The sequence below is a fragment of the Oryzias melastigma genome, linkage group LG12, assembly GCF_002922805.2.
Source record: "Oryzias melastigma strain HK-1 linkage group LG12, ASM292280v2, whole genome shotgun sequence".
NCBI classification, from domain to species: Eukaryota; Metazoa; Chordata; class Actinopteri; order Beloniformes; family Adrianichthyidae; genus Oryzias; species Oryzias melastigma.
The window spans coordinates 6,010,050-6,024,464 of record NC_050523.1 but is presented as its reverse complement, the minus strand read 5'-3'; the positions used below and the strand labels follow the sequence as shown (position 1 = coordinate 6,024,464).

Here is a 14,415-nt window from a genome sequence, read left to right as displayed (position 1 = left end):
TCTTTGCTTAGTGTCATACTTTTGTTATTTTAAAATGTTGAGCACAACAACAGTACAAACCTTTGTAGAAACTATTTTCTAGTTGTATAATTTTTTTTCAATTTAAAGCCAAAAAAACTATGGTAAAGAAGCTGGGATAGGCTCCAGCAACCTTTGTGACTATATTCAGGTCTCAGCATGTTTAATTAGTTCGCACGCCTTCATCCATTCTCACTGACTGTTGCACCCTGAAAAAAACATTTTTTTTCCAAAAAAACCCATTTCTGTAATGAAGTGTTTGCTTGATTCAGCAAAAGTCTTTTTTCCTGCTGTTATCATTTCTGTCAAACAGCAGAAACTTGTTTCTTTTTGCAAAATGTCATCTTCCCTGCAAAGAGATAATCGTGAGGCTGGAACTGCAGCAGCATGCAGATGTAAAGTGACATTTGACAGATGCCGACGTGTGTAATGCGTGGGTGGGCCCGCTCTAATCGCATTACAAAGCCAACAACTTGATCTACAGCCTCTCTTCTATCTTAAAGTCTATCAGCATGGAGGAGCTGGGTATTTTTTATTGGAATATGTCAGCACTCGTGTTGTAACACGGTCTCTTTCTCTCCCCGTTATCTGATTCATATGTAAGTAGGTCAGTGGTGCCGGGCAGTGGCGATGAATGGGCCCTGTTAGCTGCTGGATCCACAGGCTCAGAGCAATTACGCCTCAGCACAGGGGCTGCGTCCCAAATTTTCACTTAAACATCCAGTACTTGACTTGTCAGCCCCTCCCCAACAAGCTCAGAACATGCAGCAATCTTTAACATGTAATAAATAGATTTAGATCAAGAGATGGGAGGTGTACATTTTCAGTTTGTTTATGTCAGGGGTATCAAACTTAAGGGGCCAAAATCCAAAACACACCTTAGGTCGCGGGCTAAACATGATTAACATTTATTGAACACTCTGAAACTACCTTTTTTAAACTTTAACATAATTATGAACTAGATACATTATTTAGCATTACCTGCGATAATTCTAGTGTGAATGCTGTAAACTGAATTTGGCCGCTGAAGATGCTAATGCTGATAGCTGAAGATGCTAATGCTGATAGCTGAAGATGCTAATGCTGATAGCTTAAGATGCTAATGCTGATAGCTGAACATGCTAATGCTGATAGCTGAAGATGCTAATGCTGATAGCTGAAGATGCTAATGCTGATAGCTGAAGATGCTAATGCTGATAGCTGAAGATGCAAGTGTTGATTGCTGAAGATGCTAATGCTGATAGCTGAAGATGCTAATGCTGATAGCTGAAGATGCTGAAATGAATAGCTAAAAAAAACACTAAACTTGATAAATGCCAAATTAGCCAAAAAAACAAACAAAAGAAATGTAGATGATCCAAACAGATACTGTAGCATGTACCTGAAAAAATAGCCAAACTTCAAAATATCCTAAAAAACTGAAAAAAGCCCAAATTAGCCAAAACAACTAACATGTAAATATTAGTCTAACTCAAATACTATCTAAAAAATGTAACAAGAAAAGACTAAATTAGCCAAAACAACTAGCATGTGGCTGAAATATTAGCTAAACTTCAAAATAGGCTATAAAATCTTAGTAAAGACCAAAATAGTCCAAAAAACTCACATGAAGCCAATTTTTAAAACTTTAAAACCGTAACTTTTTAACATAAAAATAAATGATAAAAAGGCAGGAATATTATTCCAGTATTACAATATTTTAGCTTCCATAAAAACATTTTTGTCAAAATTATGCACCTTAGAAATGAGCACAAGATAATATCAGGGCATTAATAACAGTAAAATAAAATAATCTTGAGGACTGGATAGAATTACCTGGAGGGCCGGATTCGACATATGAGATTTATGGAATTGTCAGGTAGATAAATTGTACTCTTTAAGTACTTTCTTTATATCTTTAAGCACTTTCAAACATCAGAAAACACAATAGTAGGCACACCTCATATAAGTGTAGGAGTTTAAATATCTCGGGGTCTTGTTCATGAGTGTGGGAAGATCAGAGCGTGAGTTCGACGGGCAGATTGGAGCGGCGTTCACTGTTATACGGTCGCTGTACCGGTCCGTTGAGGAGTAAAGCGCCTTGTGTTTCAATCTGAATGAAAGGTGCTATACAAATAAATAAAGTTTGAGTTTGAGTTTAAAGACCCTATCCAATTAAAGTTGTGTTTTTAACATGTTCTTGAAGCATTTTTCTCATGATGGAGAAAATATATAGAATAATTTAAGATTAAAAATGCATTTCTGAGTATTTCTTTATTCAAATTGAGATGAATCGAGAGCAGATCCATTAACGTCTTCTTTTTTCACATCTTTCTAGGCATCTGGCTCAAAACTGTACAGTGAAGGGTTTCTTAGACTAAATAAAGGCTATTTATACTTTTATTTTTTAAAAAACACTGATAAATGTTGAACTTTTAGAATGAAATATATATATTTTAGCAGACTTTTCATAGATTTTTTCATATTTGCTTGTATTTATTGGCTTAATTTTAAAAATCACTTTTACATTTTTTTTTTCCACAGGCCTTTCAGCAGATTTACTATTTTTTCATGATCCTTATGCTCAGCATCAACTTTAATCTTTTTTTTTCACACTCTTGTCAGCTTATTAACTGTGTTTCTTCCGATTCACTACTTTCAGCGTTCACACTCTAACCAATACTGATGCAGCTGTCCTAACATGTCTCGATTAGTCCAATATGGTGTTAAAATGTCTTCGAGAAGGAAACATTCTTAAAACAGAACTATTTATTTTTATTTTATTTATTTGATTTTTATAGCTTATGTTCAGTTTGAACAGGAAATGCTGTTTTTTCCTGGAATTTTTCAGTTTTTATGTTTTTTTTTTCTCTGAAATCTATTTTTTTTTTTTAAGTTTTGGATGTTTATTTCCTCCGTGCGCTCCATCTTTGTCATATTCACACCTGCTTTGAGTTTCCAATCACCTCAGCTGGTTCTGCTTCAGGTAATTATGTCCCCAATATATTGAAGTCTGTGACTATATGAAGCTTTTGAGTTGTTGTTGTATATGATTTCTTCTTTTTTTGTGTATAAAAACCGAGTTTTCTTTAAAAGCTTCCTCCATTTCTCAGAAATGTCTTCATTTTTGTTACCTTGAACTCCTCAAACATAAATCAAAAATCTCTTCTCTTCTTTAAAGTTGCTTTTTCCTGCTAGAAAACTCCTTATAAGCTGAGTCAGCTCATTAATGTTAATAATGCTTTGAATAAATTCTGTCTACACTTTTACCTGTGGTAAAAAATGGGTATCATACAACACCTTTAATTAAGAATGCTTTAAAATTCTGTTTCAGACTCTTAAAAAGCTCGGTGGACTTTTTACAACCACTCAGCATTAAAGCCCAGCAGTTGAAAAGCTTTAAATGTTTGAGGATTTGTGAAAAGTCTCCATCTGCTGAAGAAATGGAGAAGTTTTAGCTTCAGATCGTTCATTGAAACCACTTAAACGATCACATCTTCCCCTGGTTTGATCATGCATAGAAGTCAATGCTCCAAGTTTACAGTTTCAACCTGCTGTGGTTCGCTTAAAGCAATGCGAATGGGTCTGCTAACACCTCCTCATGAAGAGGGAGAGAGGAGTTATGTTTTAAATTCCACACTTAGTTCAAAAACAAATGTAAACGTTGTTTTAAAGAGTGGAATTTCATACTATATTGCTTTGTAATTGAATTTCTATTTTGTTTACAGTAAGTTGTTTTTTGCCGTTTTAAAAACAAGAAAACCTTTTATATATATTTTTTTTCAGTGGGGAAATTGTTTTAATGCAACAACTACAAAAAATACAAAAAGAGTTAAAAAGAAGAAAAGAGAAAATCTGCACAGACTGGTGTGAAGTTGAATAAAATTAACCAAAAAATGGACAGAAATTGTAGTGGTGGATATATACTCGACTATGGATTTAAATTAGCAGTGTAGCTATAATCTGGTACATTTTCCATCTATGTTCATCAATGGTCCCAAATATATAGACCAGAGGAAAAAGGATTTGGACATGAGAAACAACAAAAAAAAAAGTACCAGAGACTCTGAGAATATATATTATTTAGTATAATTATACATTTATCTTTACTATATATCTGCATATAATTCTTGTTTCCCAACTCCAAACAAACAACTAAAGTAAATAATTACTTCAAACATTATCAAGGCTTTATGATAAACAAATGGTAGAAAATGTGGGCCCAAAATGGGTTTGTTTTCGTGGTGGCCCCACCTGTGTTACCCACATTGGTTTAAGAGGGCTCTACTGGGCTGGCTCACTACGCTAGCCAGCCGCCTGATTGACAGCGTAGCGAGCTCTGCTGCCCAGGCGCCTGGAGACCTAGCAGGGTCCAGGGTGCTCAGCCTGCCGGTCCCTGGGCAGCGAAACCAACATGGACAAACACAGGTGGGACCACCACAGAAACTGCAGACAAAACCATTTGGGGCCCGCATTTTCTGCCCTCTTTCCCTGTCTTGCTAGCAGTTTGTTTCCCCCAATAATCCAGAGCAAATTTTCAGTCTGACCCGAGTGGACCCTGGTCCACAACAAAGACCCGTTCTCAGACCCAACTATTGAAGCAGTTTTAGTTTGTGTCCAATCAAACTGAGACCCAGTTTCCTCGGTCTGAATAGACTCCATGCTCGGAGTGGAACAACTGGACCAAAACGGATACCGAAGCCGGGCATTATGGGGTGTAAACGGAGTAGCGGAGCAACAATTAAACACAGCAACTGTCTGCCATCTTAGCTATACTCTTTCTAGTAACTGTATCAAAGTAAAGCGGGTCGTTTCTGATGAAGACCTTCAAATTTGTTCAGCAAAATATAAAGTTTGAAGAAGGGAATTATCAAGACAAGGATTGCAAAGCGAAGGACTTCTTAGTTGCTTTGCCCCGCCCTCATAATTCCTGGCCAATGGCTGAAGAGATCTTCAGTCAGGTGGTTTATTTACAGGTTCTAGTTTGACAGAAATGTCTGGTTGACTGCAGTCTGAAAACGCACTAAAGGTAAGGTTCAGGACTCGATCCAAACCAATGCACTTTTCCAGTTGGAATTCACCCCAAGTTTTTGGTTAAAAGTGGCTTAAAAATACATTTTAAGGTTTATTTATCACCATGTGTCACTAAATGAAAGCAGTGTTTTCCCTCCTTACTTCAAGACCTGCTTGTTCTGCTTCGCTCTGACACAGCTGAAGCATTTTGACTGATCACCTGTCGCCATAATTGGATCAAGCTGAATCCTCAACTGTCCCCCCACTTACTTAGATGCCCCACTTAACACCACGGCTGCTATAAGCCGGATCAGATGAGGAATTAAATGTAGTTTCTTACATTACTCACCCAAGATGAGCTCTGATCGTCCAGAATTTATCCTGTAAACACTGCATTAAATATTAAGCACTGCAACATGCAGAACAACCTCTTAGTTCTGGCATTCGCAGATGTGTTTGATGTGCTGGACTCGCTGCACGCTGTGCGAGGTCTCCTCTAATGAGACGGTTCAAGTGCTGAGAGGCATCTTCCCCCAGCAAAGATCCAATCTAAGCAGATTATTAAATTAGTGGTGCACCGCAGAGATGAGAAAATATCTTTTATCAGGATCTTGAAGGAGCCTCGCCAGAAAATTCACACCATAGCTCTTCACAATTCCTCTTTTTATTGCATGATTGGGAAACAAAAGCTGGAAATGACAAAGTTCACAAGTGAATCCAGGAAGACGGAGCTGGAGATCGTCCTTCTTGTGGCGTCACTCAACAGCACCAGTAGCAGGGCGAACGATAACCTGAGCGACATCGACGCATGTCATGGAAACAAACAAACATGTCACAAAAGAAATTAGCCTTTTTATTTCATGGATTTTGTGAAAAAATTAAAGTTTTCCTGTGTGATGTAAAGAGGGGGCCTGTTACACTTAACACTATGGTATCATTTATTTTATTTTAAATAATACAATAAATATACTACAAAGCAACATTTTGGAAGAGTTACAAATCCATATTTATCGTTCAGTTTTGTTTTTTTTTTTCTTTTGTTTTATTTCCCCGTCTGCAGCGAAGCCGTTTCCTGATGAATGAAGACGTCAACTACAAACTTGGAACAAGAGGAAAAAAACTTTACAATTTCATGCATACAGATAAGTTTTAATGCTTCAAAAGACATACAAGAGTGGATGGCCACAGTAAAACTTGAATTTATTGACATAAAAACCAATATAATCTTCTTTTCTCTTATCCTTACACAGGTTTGACAAGACTGTGAAAACAAAACAGACAAATCTACAAAATAAAACAAAAAAAATGGCAGCAACACTGCTGGGTTTTTTCAGTTTTTCTTAAGAAATTTACAAAACCAAACCACTTTTATTTTAATATATAAGAGCAATTGGGCCTAAAACTTGACTTATTGGGAATGGTTCAAGTCACAGATCTGAAGGTTAAAAAAAAACCTTAACTATGAAGAGTTGAAGGTATCTGTGGTAAATACTAGTGGTCATAAGCATAGAGAGTGCATAGTTTGAACAAAGAGCATTAATACATTAAGGGGAAAAGGTTTCAGATTTCTAATCTATTTTGGTGATTTCTTATTTTTTTTTCAAGTCGTTTCCTATGCAAACATGACTTTAAAACACTTAAAACTGAGAATAAACTTTGGTAGAATGTTTCAAGGTTTGAAACGCCTTGAACAATAATATTAAAATAAAAAAAAAGGTCCATTTTGCAACTCTACTGTGGCACGGATGATCCAAAAGCAATAGTCCCCACGAGTAAACGGCGTACTTCCAGATGTTTTACGTATCTAAGCAGGCAAGAGTGACCAACTGCAATCTGAGGATATAAGAGGTGAAACGATCAACCACAGAACTGGACATGATGGGGAATTTGTGGGAACCAAAACGCCACAAAACATTTCAAAACACAACTAGAAAAATACATAGCACCACAGAAAAAGAGAAAAAAAAATAGCACCTAGATTCCATCTCTTCCTTAAAAATGTGATGTCCACTGCATAGATGAATATTTCAGGACAAGTATTAAGTTAATGATATGGTGTTGAGTTCAGAGGACACAGGAGGGTTTTAATTTGTTTGTAAACCAACGGTCACATCATGTCGGAGGGCGTGTTTTCGTCCTTTATTTCCATTTTTGCTCTTAAATTACAACAAAGTGTGTTCCACAAAGACAGGTCGTGCTCTTCTGCACTTGAAATTTTACAATATCCTCACAATTTTAGATGCTCCGAGGTCTCCTACCTCACAATTGATAAGAGTCACATGCATGTTTTAAAGCCAGAAGTAATAAAACAATAATAGGAAAAATATACAGAATGTACAAGAGAATTGGGGGGGAAGACAGGTATGCACAAAATGAAGAGGGGGGAGCAGGCAGACCGAAAGGATGAACACTAAATAACATTTTTTAAGTGTTAAAGAGTCTGCACACAAAATGGACTGGCTGGGATAAAAATAGTGGCCAAAAAGGGCCGGGATGTGAGTGTCAAAGAGGAAAAAAGACATCCAGTTTCAAAACCTGCATGTGATGAAGAAGGTACACTGAGGTTTCAAGGTTATTTCCTCTACTCCTACAGAATTTCACCGATTTATTTTACTCATACTTGTTGCTTTATGGAAAAAAAAAACAAAAAAAAAAACAAAAAGTTACTTTTTTACAAACACATTTGTCCTTTTTTTTCAGTTGTTCACTTTCCTCCGTTTAAAAAGTCTTAGCCAATGAAACAGACGGGCCCCACTTCGAATCCGAACTTCTGCGTGGATCCGCCAAAATCGTTGAACATGATGTCCACAAACGGCACCTGTTCTACCTTTGGTGTGTTGATCTCCAGTACTGTCTTTTCGTAGCCCTTTTTCAACTGCCGAGACAGAATATCAGCAATTACTTATGAAAAACTTTAATAGAGTTTTTCCTGTGAAACCAGGAACTTACCGCGCAGCCGTCGACTACGGCGCGGATGTAGGGGTTATTGTCGTACGACATCTCCTCGTCGTTGGAGCCTAAGAAGCGAATTGCCTTGTCGTAGCTGTCCTGCTGCTGGTCGTGCCAGGCCACCGACTGGTAGCAGTTGTAGGTCATGTTCTGGCGAGCCGCCGCGCTCAGCAAACGCAGGAAGGTCATCTGGACCACGCCGATGGGGTTACCCTCCGCGTCCACGTAAGACAGCTGAAAAGGGAAACAGGAAGTTGAACCACTCCTAAAGGTGTTTCTGTTTCCTTCATGCTCTGGTATTTCAAATTTGACCAAAAAAGGGGTAAAAATAATACACTTAAATAAGTTTTTATTTTGAAAATATTTTTTTCGTTTTGGACTTTTTTTTGCTCAACCAGAACTTTATTAAATATTAGAAAAACACTTTAGTAAGAACTCTCCAAATTGACCTCGTCAAATTGAAAACTTTTCAGTATTTAAATGAGTTTAACTTAAGAGTTACACTGTTTAGTCAGACACTAAATCCAGATCTAATTCATAGGCAACAAATCCACTTCTGAATTGCCCAGGCACAGAATTTGCTAGAACATTAGCTGCATTTCCATTGACTAAAAAAATTGCGCAAATTGGATTTACAACAATAAATTTGCCTAATGGAAACACCACAATGACAAAAAAAAAAATAATAATAATAAAAAAAAAAAAGTTTTTGCTCTTAAGTTTTGAGGCATATCGAAATTGACATTTATTTTCCAATTAAATGAGTCATGTGACCAACTACCAGGAGCCACAAGAGGTCCCACAGCATCACACAGCTCATCAAAATTTGAACATGTCGTGGAGAATTGTTGAATCCACAGCTCCTCTGTAAAATTACCAACCACGATTTCCCAAAATTACATCATGTAGCCACTCCAACGTAGCTTTGAGCTCCATGACCTGAACAAGGCGCCGACGTCTCCTTTGATGGATGAGTGCTAGTGTCATGGAGGAATTTGAATTTATCTGCTGTAAATCAAAGTATTTTTTCACTTCCGCGTTTTGACTCTAATCGCATGAGTTGGTTTGTGTTTATTGGAATAAATTGGTTTTTTTTTTCGACATTTCTAGAATTTCAATAACGTTTTTGCGCTAATGTGTAATGGAAACACAGCTATCCACGTTGAATCCTAACGGCATGAAAACAGGATTTATGAGAGAAATTTATTAAAATTTCCTTAAAACATTCTAAAATATATTTGACTTTCAATTTTAACTGTACCAATTTCAGTCAAAGTAAACACACCACTGAGTAGACTGCATGATTAAAAAAAAAACGGGGGGAATTACTTTGTCTTAAAATATCAAACTTGTGTAATTTTCTTTGAGCCATTAACTGTAAATAAGAACTGGAGCGAGTGAGAGTGATGTCACCCAGAGAAAATGGCTTCCTTCCAACTCCAACGAAATGAAGTTATTTCAGTCTAAGGTTATGTTCCTTCACTACGCGCTGCATAGAGTACTATAGAGTCTTTGGCCTTTAAATCTACAGTTCCAAAATTTAATGCTCCAGAAATTTCCCAGAATTCTCGTCAAAAAACAGGTATGCATTTATGCTCACTAGATTTGGGAATATGGGCCACAATGCATTGCATTCGAAAGATTTTTGTAGAAAAAAATGTAATTGAATTGTATTTTTAGATAAACTATCATCAGAACACAATGGATTCATAAACAGCCTATTTGTCATAAAATGCTAATTAATTAGATGCTTTGTGAAAATATTATTTAAAAAAAAAAGTAGTAAACATGGTGTCCAAATTGCTTTTAAAATCCAGGGTGCTAGAAACTCCAACATTCTAAAGTTTTTAGTAGATGGGGATCAGGGAATGGATTGAGAGTTTTTTCACGATACACATGTTGGAACCAGTTGAGCAGCGATTGGTCCGAGTCTATGTTTCTATGGTAACCACTATCACAAATCAGGAGGGAGCTTGTTTGAAGACCACACCTCTATAACTTGAATGTAGGCTCCACAAAATCTGTCCAATGTTTCAAACGTTGGATGTGGAAGCCAGCAGGCTCCGCCTACTTTTATTGATGCTTCTGATTGGCCGGTTTATAACTTGAAATAAAGGAAAAAATATCGTATTTTTGGATTATTAAGAACATGCAAAAAAAGGTAAGAATGGTTGTTCTGACAAATATGATGATTAACACTTCCTGATGGAGTGTAAAGAAGGAGGGGTCACTCGGTCCAGTTCTCATATACAGTCATTGGTTGGAGTAACATTGTAATTGTTTTTTTGGGGGGAAAAAAATGTATTTCTATTAAGATTTATGACTTTAAATGTAAATTTGTACTTCTAGGGTGTCTCAACAACTAAAAAAAAAAGTCATCAAGTCTTCAGTTATAACATTTTATCAGAATGTCTATGGAATTAAAACAGAACAAGAGGATGGATGTAGTTTCCTTGCATGAAGTCTGTCTAGAACCAGCTGAATTCAGATGCAACTCAAGGCTACTTTGGTCTTTTTGTGTTTCTCTTAAGTTAACAAAAATAGATTTGGCTTCCCACTGCCATCACAACTTTAGTTAGGACACATTTAAACGTTTACACATTCCTGGTGGTGTCATTATGACATGACACTCTTTAGATGGACATAACTGATGCTTCCTTTAGCAGCTGGTTTCAGTTCTTCAGAAAAATCCTTAAAAATGAAGCACATAAAGCGTACTGTATAAGAGAGGACTGATGCCTGGAGGCTGTGCTGATGCTTACGGTTTAAAAAAAAGCAGAACTAAACACCCAATTAAAATCTGAGTCAAGTATTTATGTAAAGATACATAAGCTGTATGAGCAAATTATTCTAAAACGCTGAAAATGCAATGGAAACATGGGGCAGGAGCGATGTGTTAATTGCCTCATAATTAACCCCGGCTCACACTTTCATTGCTGGTGCAACAGAAAACCCGACTATATCCTATTAAGGTGATTATGGTGCTAAATAATCCTGACTAATTAGATCTGGAACAAGTCCCGGTTCGTCTTAATGTCAATTTGCATACCAACCATCAGACATCCATTAGATCCACATGGTGTCTTTGTCTTTCAGACAAACAAGACTGACTGGGAGGCACACATGCAGAATCCTCGCCATGCAGAATCCTCGCCATGCAGAAGCCTCGCCACACAGGCTCCAGCAGCAAACCTTTGGTGACCCGGATGGTTTCTTCTATGCGTCTCCGACTCGTTCTTGCACATCAGCCAGCGTTTGCATGCACGTGCAGCCCGGCGCTGTCACTCAGATGCCATTAATGAAGATCTTCCATTTGTGCAGCAGGTTAATTAACCGGCTAATTACCCCAATCATCCCGACTTTGGTGTTTACATCTGAGTGTCAGCGCGGTGCTTCATCTTTAGAGCAGGTTGGGCCCCCTCATGCTTTTTGTCCTTGGCCCAGCCGCTCCGTATACCCCGCCCCACCCCGCCCCTGCACCGCAGTGTGGATGCGGTCAGCATCTTCAGAGTGACATTACCTCTTTATCGTCGCACGACTGAGAACCCAGAAGCCCCTGCTGGTGACAGAGTGCCTGACCTGTTTGACTCCGAGCTCCGTGGACAAACTGGGAGAAGGAAACTACGTCTGCGTGGAAGACGGATGTTCTGCAGATTCTCCTAAATCGGACTTTATTTCTTTTTCCTGCTTCGACTAAAACAACAAACTGATGGAAACCTTCGGAGTCATGGGGGTTTCAGGCACTCGGTCACCAGATGCTTTTCTAATGAAGCAGATTTAGCAGAATACAGCTGGAACTCAATGAATTAGACACCAAACGGTCATTCGTTTGACCCAGTTTATGTTCAGTGGCTGAAGCATAACCGTACTTGATTCAGCTGAAGTTTAGGACCCATTAAAATAAAAAAAATTTATGAACTCACACATAATTATTGTGTGAAAGTTTGGTTTTAAGTAGAATGAATTTAAATTGTAAATTGTGTGAAATTGATTATCTGTACAGGAAAGCTTACAATTTGGTTTAAACTGTTCTATTTTTTTTTTTTCTTGGATTCATATAAAAAAAATAATCTTTGGTCACATTTTAGGTAAACAATGCAAAAAAGCATTTACTCTGCATTAATAATTTATTAAAATTAAATAAAAACTTATTTTAGGCATTTTTAACCACTGATAAACATATCATTTTTTGTGTTGATTGTTAATAATTAGATTAACTCATTAATCTAACTATTCTCCAATATTAAAAACAAAAGTTTACTTGCTTGGAAGCTTTATTTGAACTCTGCTGAAAACTCTCTTTTCATTGCTCTCAGTGCACATCCGTCACTGCTATGACATCATCAATGTGCGACTTTGTAGTTCCAAACCCAAAATAATGCCACACCTCATGTCTTTTATGTGAGGGATAAAGTCTGACGAGATGTTTGTTTTCATAAATAATATTGTACATGAACGTTTGGTCACATCAGAGAGTAAAAATTGGACAGTAACGATGCTTGATTGCTCAGAACAGTGAAGGTTCATAAAGGCACTTTTTTAGTTGCATTTTGATCTTTTACTGCGTCACAATGTCACAAATTTAAATGACGATATCTCAAAATGAGGCTTTTTACAGCAAATATTAGGTTAGATCACATATAGATTAATCAATCACAAGTAATGATTAATTAATTGCACAAAAATGAATCGGATGGCAGAACTACTTTAAATACTGTTAATAAACTGGAAAAAAGTGAAATACTTTTTAATTCCCAAAAAAATGTGCCCTGAATCTGCTGGTAATTACTAAATTAACTGGTTTTCATTTTCTAGTAATTAAAGCAAAATTGAGTTTTCCTTAAACTTCAACTGAATCAGTTTGGGGTCATGCTAGAATTTTTCCTCATGTTCCTTTTTATTTCAGAGTGACCCAAACTTCATCTGTGCGCTCCACAAAGCTCTCCTCCATTGAGCTGCGAGGCATCAGCTGTATTTTGCTGAAGTGAAAGTGGTTCTGATTTCTGCAGAAACAAGCAAACGTGCCAGGCTGGATACATACTTCAGAGTGAAGAACCAGAACCAGAACCATGCAGAGCCGCAGGTGCGCAGAGTCCAGACTCAGGCCGGACTCTGGGACCGCAGGCGGGGCCACTTACCAGAGAACCTCTCTTGTAGTGACTATACCAAGTACCCGGCGAGTCTTTGGGCCACTTTGCCATTTTGCTCTGTAAAATATAAGAGGCGTTCAGGGAGGGGGAGGGGAAGCTCGGGGGTGTGGCTTACCAGTTTACCACGTTTGAATTCACTGAACCAGGAGCCGGGAATCTCCTTTACCCAAGATGTGATCCTAGCCTGGGGGCATGGATTAAAAAAAAAGCCAGAGAAGGAGGAAGAAAAAGTTACGGTTAAAGTAAGGAAATGGATTTGATGCAACTCTCAAACGCCCCCCCCAGCCTTAACCCTTAGGAGTCGCAGATCCTTTAGAGCGTCTGAATCACATGACCAATTTTAGAGAGCAGTTCGGATCAATTTAGACACACTGAAAGTTTCCAATATTTAAATAAAAAGTGGAAACTTTAAACTATTTAATAGAGGTGAGATTTCTGATAAATTATTTTATTATTTTTATCCCACACTGACAAAAAGACAAGGACTTGATACAAGTTTGTTTCAGGAAGTAACAGAATCATCTTTTAGCTGATAAGAGTAAAAAAGTCATATTATCTTGTAGGACCAAACTGTGAACGCAAATAATATAAAAAATAAACACAGCTGAAGCATTCCTGCATTTTGTGATTCGGTCATGTGTGTTCAGATACAAAAAATTGTTTTTGGAAGTGATCTGTGGCTCTTATTTTGAAATTTTATTGCAGTGCAAAGCAGAAACACTGGACATTGGTTGAATTTCAAAGTAAAAGATTGTATTTTACTTTCCTATATGCACATTTTCTTTTTTTTCACAGAAAAAATAAGTCATCAGATGTTGTTATAATTTTTGGTCTTGTGTTATTGCATACTTACAAAAAAGTATTAGGACATAAAACATTTGCTTTAATTAAGACTAAAGTCATACATTTATGAGCAAAAAAATTTTAACTGTTAAAATACGAGGATAAAACCGTATACTTAAAATTTTTACTTTAATCTCCTATATGTACATGTTTCAACGTTGTAAATTTAGGATTTTAAAATTGTAAATTTATGACTTTAAGATAAAAATAATAAAAAACAAATCATACATTTATGAAAAAGTCATAAATTTAGTAGAAAAAAAGCTGCATATTTACGAGACATAGTCTTAAATTTAAAACGTATAACTAAGAGAAAAGTCAAATTAAGGAGAAGAAAGTAATACATTTATCAGAAAAAGTTGTGAATTTACGAGAAAAAAAGTTGCAAATTTATGAAAAAGAAGAAATAAATTTATGTAAAAAGTCATAAATTTACAAGTTTTTTTTCTCCTAAATTTAAGTG

The 14,415-nt window shown here is 36.9% G+C and overlaps 1 protein-coding gene across 2 annotated transcripts in view; it reads right to left on the bottom strand.

Annotated features, from left to right (window-relative positions):
• Positions 1 to 6,033: 6,033 nt before the first annotated feature.
• Positions 6,034 to 14,415, bottom strand: part of col5a1 (procollagen, type V, alpha 1) — a 98,797-nt gene continuing 90,415 nt past the window's right edge. Inside the window, exons 64-66 of one of the 2 annotated variants that reach the window (XM_024298811.2) lie at positions 13,098 to 13,166; positions 7,960 to 8,193; positions 6,034 to 7,885 (exon numbers count right to left, since the gene is read on the bottom strand). In XM_024298811.2, the coding sequence (XP_024154579.1) occupies positions 7,739 to 7,885; positions 7,960 to 8,193; positions 13,098 to 13,166 (450 nt within the window). In that variant the 3' untranslated portion in view covers positions 6,034 to 7,738. Of the gene's footprint in view, positions 7,886 to 7,959; positions 8,194 to 13,097; positions 13,167 to 13,224; positions 13,294 to 14,415 lie in introns of both variants that reach the window. The other variant, XM_024298810.2, reaches the window with a different exon arrangement.